Source organism: Phalaenopsis equestris, unplaced genomic scaffold, assembly GCF_001263595.1.
Source record: "Phalaenopsis equestris unplaced genomic scaffold, ASM126359v1 Scaffold000592, whole genome shotgun sequence".
Classification (NCBI taxonomy): Eukaryota; Viridiplantae; Streptophyta; class Magnoliopsida; order Asparagales; family Orchidaceae; genus Phalaenopsis; species Phalaenopsis equestris.
Genome location: NW_018165032.1, coordinates 213,467 through 224,758, shown reverse-complemented (window position 1 = coordinate 224,758; position 11,292 = coordinate 213,467). Strand labels below are relative to the sequence as shown.

At 37.3% G+C, this 11,292-nt stretch overlaps 1 protein-coding gene across 2 annotated transcripts in view; it reads left to right on the top strand.

Annotated features, from left to right (window-relative positions):
* The first annotated feature begins 482 nt into the window (after nucleotides 1–482).
* Nucleotides 483–11,292, top strand: part of LOC110029541 — a 47,920-nt gene continuing 37,110 nt past the window's right edge. Inside the window, exons 1-2 of one of the 2 annotated variants that reach the window (XM_020731877.1) lie at nucleotides 483–921; nucleotides 1,485–1,577. In XM_020731877.1, coding sequence (XP_020587536.1) covers nucleotides 611–921; nucleotides 1,485–1,577 — 404 coding nt within the window. In that variant the 5' untranslated portion in view covers nucleotides 483–610. The remainder of the gene's footprint in view (nucleotides 922–1,484; nucleotides 1,578–11,292) is intronic. The other variant, XM_020731876.1, reaches the window with a different exon arrangement.

The following is an 11,292-nucleotide window of genomic DNA, read 5'->3' as shown; positions in this document are numbered from 1 at the left end:
CAAACATATTTCTTCTTCATTTTGGGCATTCTAAGACTATTTTTTTTTTGTATGTTCCAATATATTATCAATTCCCACAGTCAAATGGTGTCATATAAAACCAAATAAACTTTCAATTAGATTCAAGCATAATAATAAAAATCGCTTGCTTGAAATTTAATATCATAGAATAAATAAAAAATACAAAATTTTAAGTTTAAGCAACAATAACGCAAATCACCATAAATCCCTCAGAGAATATTATCAAGTTGAATAGAAGTCTTTTTTTTTTGGTGCTGATCTGCATCATAGACGTACATGCTGTTGCACACACATAATATTTTTTATATCGAGTTTGTTATAACTAATTAATAGGGTACAAATGAAGCTCATTTGCTAAATCGAGCTAAAAAAATGGATTCATGCTCCTCTTTTTTGAGCTTGCCCAATATTTATGAGAGAGTCGAGTTTCATACAGCTCAATATATTAGGCTCGTCTTGAGTGAGCTCGAATTCAAGCCAACCATAATCCACGGCCAACTCGATAGCCGAAGGTGGTGGCTGCATACTTCCCGAAGCGAAGAAGGCTGTCGACTGACTGTCGGCATTTCTCCTCTCTGCTTCCTCTCCAATGGCGATCTCGAAGAATCCCAAAAACAAGCAACAGAAGCCGAGATCTCCTCTGCTCCTTCTGTTGGTGGCAACGTTGGCCATTGGCCTTGTTTGGTTTCTCTTCTCTTCCTCGGTTTCCGTTTTTCGCTTCTCGTTTACTTTGGGGAGTGCAGCAGGCGAAATTGAAGGATCAAGTGGCCTTGAAAGCAAGTACTTGTACTGGGGCGACAGGATAGACTGCCCTGGTAAGCATTGCGAATCTTGTGAGGGGCTCGGGCACCAGGAGTCCAGCCTCAGATGCGCGCTCGAGGAAGCCCTCTTTCTCAAGAGGTAAAGTTATTTTTATTTTTGGTCATTGTTGAGAAAATATGATATTTTTCTTTGCCTTTGATGGGATGTTGTTGTTGCTGCTCTGCACTGCTTTGTTTAGTAAACTGGTTTCTGTGAACGACTTGAATCCATTAGGCTGTTGATGGAGTTATATATAAGAGAAAGAACATCACAGATCCTTAGGATCAGCCCTTTACCGCAAAATATTCTATTCTATCTCATATCTATAAGGAATGGAAGAAGGTAACAAAGACAACACTAGTTACGCTGAGGTTCCTGTATATTTTTCTTGGCACCTTCCTCAAGTTAGCATAAACGATAATCATGCCTATAATGTGAAGTAAGTTCAAAAGCTGCGGTAGACCCAATGAATTTATGAAGACTTCTGCAGGTTACTTTGTTGTTGATATGTGAAAATTCTTAAATATTCTTGGCTTCAGTTATATCAGTTTTAATCCCTTGTATTTTCTTAACTTTAAATTATGCTGTAGTTGATAACTTATTAGTTGCTGCAGATTTGTTAAATCTTTTCAATGGTTGAATAGCCTTGTCTTTTCTTTCAGGGTGTTTGTGATGCCTTCTAGAATGTGCATTAACCCAATACATAATAAGAAAGGGATCCTCCATCATTTGACCAATGTATCATCACAGGAAAGGTATGGCTGCTGCGTTTGTTATAAATTTCCATAGAAATCGGTTTTGGATTAATGCATTGTTCAAACTTCTAGGAAGGTAAAATTAGTGGGAGTTGAAGCCGTAAAAATGATTTATTTATTATATTTTCTATCAAAAAACTTAAATTATGGAGAATTTTTTTAAATAGATCAATGTCTATGCGAGTTGAAACCCCTAAAATGATTTATTTATGTAATGCTCTATCAAAAACTTAAATGATGGAGAACCTTTTTAAATAGATCAATGCCTAGCCCCTTAAACAATGATATTATAGTATAATTCTTCTCTATTTTGATTGATTTGATAGTTGGGGGTTACTAATGTGGATGTCATATTGGAGATGCAAATACCATCAATAAAGAGTGAAAAGCATAAATGTGATATATGCTATGGCACCCAATGGAGGTTGAATTGGGTAAAAATAATCTCTCTTTTTTAAATTCACAACTCTTGGTTTTTAATATTATAGAAAACTTAAATTATAAAGTCTTCATTACTTTTAATTAAAATAAATAAAAGTAACCAAACAGATAAAATAGTGTAGAAAGAAAACACATGAGACAAGATATTTTTGTGGTTCAGCCAAACCCAAAACCGGCCTACGTCTATGCCGAGTCACCCTTGACTAGGAATTCCACTAATTCGATGGAAATTACAACCAATCTCTTGTACTCTCCTACACCTGTAAACATTATGTTCTCCAATATTGGGCGAACAACCTCAAATACCAAGCTTTGCAACACCGGGCAAACTTTATCCCAAATACAATGAGATAGTAAAATAATTTAAAAAAAAGTACAATCAACTAATCTCGCTCACTCTTAATTTTAAAAAGATTTTCATTTATCCTTAGCTAAAATTAATTACCAAGACAAATACAATAAGAGCTCAAGTTGATATGTAAAGTTTATGTGGGTGCTTATATGAAATGCATAATAAAATAAACACACAACTATTGAAACATAAATGTAATATTTCCTATACAAGATTTCAAGAGCTTGCACTTTTAAATTTGATTATACAATCATGCAAAATTCTCAATTAGGATTTGACTCACTTGGTAAGTTATCAAGAAGAAACTCTTAATTCACTTACTATATTATGTTGCAAACTCTCCAAATACCAAGGTAAGAATGAATAAATAATTGAAAAATAAAGATTTGATGTGAGATTAGGGAACCAACACTTTAAAGAAGTTTCTCTTAGCAATGTCCAAAAAGCAAGAAAAAATAAAATCAGATTCTTGCACACAAAAGAAGCTTGAAACCTTTCTCCAATCAAAGAAGTTTTGTTTGATGAGGACTTGGGATTTTTGGCCAAAGGTAGAAGACAAGAAAGATGCACACAAAAGAAGCTTCAAACTTTTCTCCAACCAAGTAAGTTTTGCTTGAGGATGACTTGGGATTTTTGGCCAAAGGTAGAAGGCAAGAAATATGCACTCAAGAAGATAAAACAAGAGCACTCTACCTTCCTTTAAAAATTTGGCCAAGACAAAGAATTTTGGAGGGAGATGAGTAAGTGAATAATTTGAAATGATTCAAGAAAATGTAAATTTTGGCCAAGCTTATTTGGTAGATGATTTGAATCTATTTTAGAGCTTTAATGTGGCTTGAAATTTGTTCAAAGATAGCTTCATGGGAGGGATACACACTAGGAAATAAAACAAACAAAATTAAATACAAAGTTTTGACCATATCTTGCAGGGGTGTTTGGCCAAGCCTAATTTTGACTCCAATATGCTTGATTTCGAGGGATTAAGCCATGAGAATGAAGTAGAATAAAATTAGGAAAGTTTCTAAGAGAATTTGTGCACTTAAGACATGATTTGGTTAGCCTGAACATGGTGAAATTCAGATCCTACATTGGTGCAGAATTTGGACAGATTTTACTAGATTTGGTCAAGAAAAGAATAAAAATAAAATAGAAAAAAGTCTAAATAAATTTTCAAATATTTAATACACATTGATAAGTATTTAGACCAACATAATATGAAAAAAATCAGCCAAAATAAAGTAGGAAAAAATTTGTGAAATCAGATCCAACCTAGACTCTAAATTTGGACAGAGTTTGCAAGATTTGGTTCAAGAAAAGTAAAAATAAAATATGAAAAAATCTAAATAAATTTTCAACTATTTAATATACTTAGATACGTATTTAGACCAACATATTATGCAAACATTTCGGCTTTGTTATAGAAAAACATATAAAACCATGCAATTATCTCACAATTTCTCAAAGTTTTAATTAGAACACAAGTTTGACTAATAAACACATGTTTGAGTGAAACTTAATAAAAATCCTGTAGGAATTCATTTTATAATTTTTTTATTTATTTAAATTATTTTCCATAATTTATTTAGTGAAAAGCATTCATTGCATAAAATAGGTAAAATATTGTTTTCAAATTATTCAGGAGAGAGAAAATGATACCCTATACTATTTTTAGAGTTAAGCATACTATTGAATAATTATTCAAGTATCATTTTATAAATAATATTAATGTGTTACATTTAAAAAATGAGTTAAAAATATGATCGTGGTATAAAGATATAAACTTTTTATCATGGAATAATTATTTTTGGATTAGTTAGAAGAGATAAAATGTTTTTCTTATATCATATTTTCAGATTAAAGTATAACATTGAAAAGTTATTCAACCCATTATTTTATAAATGATGTTAGTGTCTTACATACCAAAAATGAGATAAAAATATGATAGTGGTGTGAAGATATATATTTTTTATGTAAAATAATTATTTTAATGTATTTATAGAGGAAATACTTATTTAAGATTAATATTAAAAATTAGTTTATCAAGATATGCAATAAATGAGTGATTCAAGCTAAATGAGTGATTTAATGTAAGTGATATGAGTGTGTTAAAGATATTGAACTCGTTTTTGTCTTATTATTTGTATATCCTACTCATTCCCTAAGCACTTCTCCAAACTATCCAATTCAGATGATTTTGACTCCACAAACTTGACTGAGCTTCCTAGGTCTTAAATATTTCCCATAACATTTAGATAAAACACAGTAGTATCATCCAACGTTTATTTGTTATCATCAAAACACATTTGGAGTATGATTGAGCTCATATAGTCAATAAAATGCTGCACTAAATAGTGGTGTGAAGATATATATTTTTTATGTAAAATAATTATTTTAATGTATTTATAGAGGAAATACTTATTTAAGATTAATATTAAAAATTAATTAAATATCACTAATTTATGGCTTTGATCATAATCTACATTTTTCAAGCAAAAGACATAGATCTAAGTAATGTTGCACCTCTACTTTTTTTAATATAAGTCGAATCTAAAATATCTACACTCCTAATTAGATCATTAGATAGTTGATTTTTATTGTTGTCAAACCATCTAAGACAACTTATTAATATTGTTTTCCACTTAAGCTACATTAACCCTTTCACAGATATATTTGTTCCACATTTTGTCGTTAAGTGTAAAACCACTCATCCACCTAAGTATTCTCATCTCAACAACACTTAGTTTTATGCTTTTCTTGTATGTTTCTCTTTTATAGGCCAATATTTTGCGCCATAAAGCATTGCAAGTCTCGCCACCATCTGTTGACCTCATTTTTGGTGAGGTCTCTTCTTCTTCTTAGAGCATTGGGTCTAGATTTAAGACTTCCTGTGGGACTCTCTTAGAGGACTAGTCAGGGACTCGCATCAGCTAGAAAATCGAGCCACTTCTTGTCTCGTTGCAGTTTTTTATGGATGATTCTAAATCCTCAATATTTAGTTGAGTCGATCAAAACCAACGTAACGAAACTCAAGTCGAGTACCCATATGATCTAAAGCCTTGGGAAACCTATTGTGACTTCCACGTGCTCTCACGATGCGCGAATATCACAATTCACGCACTTGATGCACATTAATATTGAAATTCACATCATTTGCACTTGTAGAAGGCTTCACGATTGATCAACCTCGAATCAATTGCTGGAAGGATCGATCAGGAGCGAGAATTTTGTAAAAAATTGAATTTGATGCTTTTTCGGCGAGACCGTCGACAAACTTGTCCGGATGACCCCGAACGACAAAATTGACTGCGCTAGCACGTCCAGAGCATCGTTTTTAGTTAGGAGGCACTCCCATTTCAATATATTTCCGTGCACGAGTGGGAAGCGCAAGCGCGCAAACTGAGGGGTTTTAAGTATTAAGTATATAAAAAGAAAATAATAAAATGAAATTCCTTTCATAACCCCCCCTCTAGCCTTTCGGCTCACGAAGAGCTCACCCGCGCGCGCCTCTTTGACCAATCTTCCTTTTCCAACCGCAGGTGAAGCCCTAGTAGCGCGATTTGTCTCAAATCTTCTCTTCTCCTTCTCCATCGTTGACCTCTTAATCCTCACCCGACACTCTGCCCGAGACCCTTCTCCCCGAGGCTGCCTCGTCTCCTAGTGTTTGGCCGATTGCCGATTCGGGTTAGCGTTGACGCCATGAGTCTCTCTCTCGAAATATTGGGTTGGCATTTCTCCCTTCTTCCTAAAGCTTTCTTCTCTGCCTCCCCTGTCACCCTTGCTGTGATTTTCTGTCCCTCTCTTCGTGCTTGACTCACCCCCCGGGTAAGTTACGGTGAGCTTCTCCCCTCTCTTCTGTGCCTATAAAATCCCATGGGAGGTGTGTTATGTGAGGTTACGAAAATTTGGAGCTTGGGGGAGACTGCCGAAATTTCTTCTCGGTTAGGCGCTTGTGGACTTGCTGTTTGAGGGTTCCTTGGCTTTCTTTTGTTGTTTGCAAGAGCTCAAGCAAGGTACTTTCCCCTCTTTTCTGCTCTTCTTCTCTGCTCAACATAGGTTGGACACACTCCACGGGATAAAAGATAAAAAAAGGCTCGAGCATGTTTCTTCTTTACTGAAAAAAAGGGAAATACATACATATAGTCTTGTTTGCCTTGACTGGTATTTCATGTTGAAATTGTTATCAGTTATGGATGTTTTGATTTTTAGCGTTTCTGTTGGCTCTAATCTAATTGCTTCATGCTGTTAGCTAAGGGTGTTAGGCTTACAAAAGACAACGATTCAAGTATTATGCATGTGCAGGCTTCTTTCTTGTGTTCTTATTACATATGTACATTTATGTTGAAATCTAAAGGCTGTTTCAGCCCATCAGTTTGCAGTTTTCTCTGTCGGTTCGTTCCTTGCTACCTTTACCCGCAAGTTGTATTACCTGGGTTTATTTGATGGTTCTTGGGTTGTATGTGTGCAATATTTTTTTTGGTGGACTCATTTGGCTTTGGGATTTTGGAACTAGTTTGGTTCAGTTTGACGGATTCTGACCTCCAGTTTTACGAAAAGGTTTTTGGAGTTTTGTCTTGTGCTCCTCTGTTGCCCCTCTACTCGAATCATATGCGGATGGTTATTTCTACTATGGAGTTTTTGGAGTTTTATCGTGTTTTTCTTTGTTGCTAGCTCTATTCGAGACCTTGTTGGGTTTCCTGTGCTGGTGTAGGCTGTTGTCTTGCTGCCCCTACCCGAGAGCTCTATTTGAGAGCTTTGCTAGTGTTTTCCTGGTTAGTTTGGATTGCCTTTCTCTGTTGGATCTATTCGAGGCCCTTGCTTTAGGTTCTGTTTGGGCATCTGCAGCTTATCTAACTTATCCAGATAAACAGTTTTTTCTGATAATCTGTTGATAATCAGTTTATCCTGATAAACTGGCTGGTTGTTTGGTTTGTGCGTTTCGAAAATAACTGATTCTGGATAAATGATCATTCCGCCCCTATTCTAGATAAACTGTTTGCTGTTTGGATTGTGCGTTTAGAAAACATCTTATTTACAGATTTTTGGTTGATAAAAAACTGTTTACACATTATAAAATTTATTTTTGAAAATGGGAAACGAAATGAACTTGCAGATATAGAATAGATATACAAAATGATGATCAGGAATTGAACAAAGTATATAGATAATGAAGCCTCATCTAAATATGACACAACTCATATTCAAGAGTCCAAAGATTACTAGAATTAATTTCTCCGCTATAACTATTAATCAAATCTAACCAAGTTTCTTAAACTAATTCTATTTACTAAATGGGGTTACAGGGAATAGTTTTCTTGATTCACTCAACACACCAAGCCAATGACCTCTTCTAACTTGACCAATCATGATGCAGAAACAACAATCAAGGAATCAAAACAGCTAATTAACACCCTGATGAGAAAAGACATCAATTTTATCAGAAGAATTCAAAGTCTAGATACTACTTGCCCCCAGACTCAGACTTCACGTCAGCATTCCCCACCATTCTCTTATTGTTGCTGCCCATCGCATCTGTCTTCCCAAACTTCATTGGCAACTCCGCCTCCACCGGTCTTGGCACCTCCGGCGGAGTGTTGCATCATATCGATGCCCAAGTCACACCCTCAAAGAAAGGATGTTGCTTGATCTCTGTCGCACCCCTCTTCACCGCAAACCGAAGCTGCGACTCCTTCACGAGCAATCCCTTTATCAACAGCGTTGCCATGTCCCTTCCTCGCCTGGTTTTCAGATTTGTCGGCGAGGCGAATCGCAGGCGAGGTGAATCGAAAGACCGTGAGGAAAACCTTGTTTGCACCCCGACAAATTCGAGGATCTTCGAGCACGAAATCGATTCAGGCATGGCGAATCACAGGTAAGAATCGCAAGGAAAGAATCGATCCAGTGATTTCACGGTAGAGAGGAGCAGGCGAACAGGAAATCGATCCAGGCGAGGCGAATCACAGGGAAATAACAAGAACGAGGGTAGTATCGAGATCGGGAGACAGAAACGCGGGACGCGGGGTCATATCTACGTTTGACGTCTAATACAATTTAAAAACTCCTTTTCGTGAAACGCACTTAAAACGCTCGAAACAAACGCCTCCGCGGCGTTTTGAAAACGCACAAGCTTTGGGGATTTTGGAACTAGTTTGGTTCAGTTTGACAGATTTCTGACCTCCAGTTTTATGAAAAGGTTTTGACGTGGCTACAAAATTGACCACTTGTTGCTTTGGGGTTTAATTTCTTCCCACACCCCATGCATGATATATGTGTAGTTGGTTCCCTTTTTTTTTTTTTTTGGCTTTGGGGCTTTACTGCTGTCCTTCCCCTGTTTGAGATGCATACAGGTGGTTACTTTTCTTTTTGTTGGCTCTGGGGCTTTTGGAGTTTTGTCTTGTGCTCCTCTGTTGCCCCTCTACTCGAATCATATGCGGATGGTTATTTCTGGTGTGGAGTTTTTGGAGTTTTATCGTGTTTTTCTTCTGTTGCTAGCTCTATTCGAGAGTTTTGTTGGGTTTCCTGTGCTGGTGTAGGTTGTTGTCTTGCTGCCCCTACCCGAGAGCTCTATTTGAGAGCATTGCTGGTGTTTTCCTGGTTAGTTTGGATTGCCTTCCCCTGTTGGATCTATTTGAGGTCCTTGTTGCGGTCTCCCTGTGTTAGTTTTGATGGTGCTTTTGCTGCTCCCACCTAAGATCAGCTGTTCGAGTCCCTGTTCTGTCGGTTTTGGTGGTGTCTTTTGTTGTTCCTATCCGAAACCTGCAACATGGGTTTCTCTTGTGAGTGTGGGTTGTTGCCTTGCTGTCCCTACTCAAGAACAACAATTGTGGCTTCCCTGCTGGTGTGGGCTGTTGCATTGCTGCTCCTACCCGAGAGCAGCTAGGTGGCTTCCTTGTGTTAGTTTGGGTTGTTTTCCCTGCTAGCTGAATTTGAGAGCCTTTGCTGGTGCTTTCCTGTTTTAATTTGGATTGCTTCTTACTCTTGGATCTATTCGAGAGCCTTATTGTGGCCTCCTTATGTTGAGATTGGGGGTTTGCTTTTTGTTGTCGTTATCCAAAATTTGCCGTTTTAGTATTTTTTGTGTTGGCTTGGTGGTTTCCTTGTTGCCCTTGTTTGAGGCCCATTGGGCAGGCTCTATTGGTGTTGATTTTGGTTGCTCTTCCCTATTGCTCTCACTAGTGACCTATGGAATGGTATCGCCTTTGTGCTGTGCTGGGTTTATTCTTCATTACAGCTGCTGGTTTGAGATAGAATTGAGTACTTTAATCTTTGTTGTTTGGAAGAATTCGAGTGTCCCTTTTCGAGGATTGATTTGCTAGAGGTTTGGGAGAGTTTCAGGGCCCAATTCTTTGGACTGAATTGATTGCAGTGCAAAAAAAAAAAAAATCCTTTGGTATTTGTTGGAAAATTTTGGGAGCAACTTGGAGTCTTATAGATTGTGCCTTTCGAAAATGTTTTGGGCTAGCAGTTGGAGCCTTCTGATACGTTCTTTTAGGTTGTTATACCGGCAACTCGGAAAGGGGATTTAAGTATTTATGAGATGCCCCATTTTATTGCTCATTCGAGGTGTTCTATCGGGTGAATGTTTGAGGCTAACCCTCCTACCGTTTTGTCCTCTTCCTTATACTGGTTTTGGAGGCTGGTTAGTCTTCTTCTCTTTTTTTCATTTCTTTCGGTTCGTTTTCCTTGCTTCTTGGTTTGGTTTTAGGTGCTTATGCTCGACACATAAGCGCGCATATATAGCTGTGGCTAGATATGAACCATCAAGTAAGGTCGTAAGTTGGACAATCTTCTTTTGGGGTTTAAGGCCTTGATGAAAAAGACATCAGGTGGTAGAGAGGAATAATATTGTATCCCACGACATCGAGACCCGTCCTAGGGACCCGGTGAAAATGTAGGATGACAATATTATTCATCGACAGTAGACTAGTGAGGACCCTTGCCTTCTTAGGCTGCTGGTGGTCCTAGCCCGACAGTGTGATCGACTTGTGGAGAAATAATTTTTTTTAAAATACAACGATAACAAGAGATACACTATTTACAAAATATTTTGATTATTAAAATAGATATTAATTTTGCTTTTATGTATGAAACCTATATGTATGCCAAAGTATAAACTTTAAGTAATACAATTCGATTGTCTACTCGTCAATTACCTGTATGACCAAAGGAAAATGTGTTGAGATTTTCATACCTCCTTTATACCGTTTTTAATGATTTGCACTTTAAAAAAATGTATTTTTGATGTTTTGTTGCAGGAATGATGAATTATGGTCAATGAAGCTGATGAATTAGGGCCAATGAAGCAAAAAAATGTAAAAAGGAGCGAATTTGGAGCAAAAATGATGAAAATGTGGAAATTTGAACAAGGGCGCCAACGGCGCCATCTACGCCGCCGACGGCGAGCTTTTCTCGAAGCTACAGGACAAATTTTCCAGAAGGCCGCCGACGGCTCCATCGAGGCCACCGACGGAGAGATCGACGGTTATGTGTACTTGTGCAATGGATAAGGCCGAATTTTGGAGGGGTGATTAAGTAACTCTTAGGAAAACTTATCCACATCATTACAGGGAAGATTTTGGCAGAGCCAGGAGAGGAGAGGAGGTGGTGAGAGCTTTAGAGAGCCTGGAGGTTAGAAAGGTTCCATTAGAGTGAAGAGATTGTGAGGAATTCTTCGAGAGATTGTAAGAGAGGAGGTGGTGAGAGCTCTAGAGAGCCTGGAGGTTAGAAAGGATCTATTAGAGTGAAGAGATTGTGAGAAATTCTTCGAGAGATTGTAAGAGTGGAGGGAAAGTGAGAGATTTCTTCTTCCTTGCTATTTCGAAGAGGAGTTCTGTGCTGTAAAGAAAGAAAGAGATTCAGAGAAACTTTGAGGAGTTTACTTGGGGAGAAATTAGAGATAAGTTTATTTATTTGTTATAGTTTGTA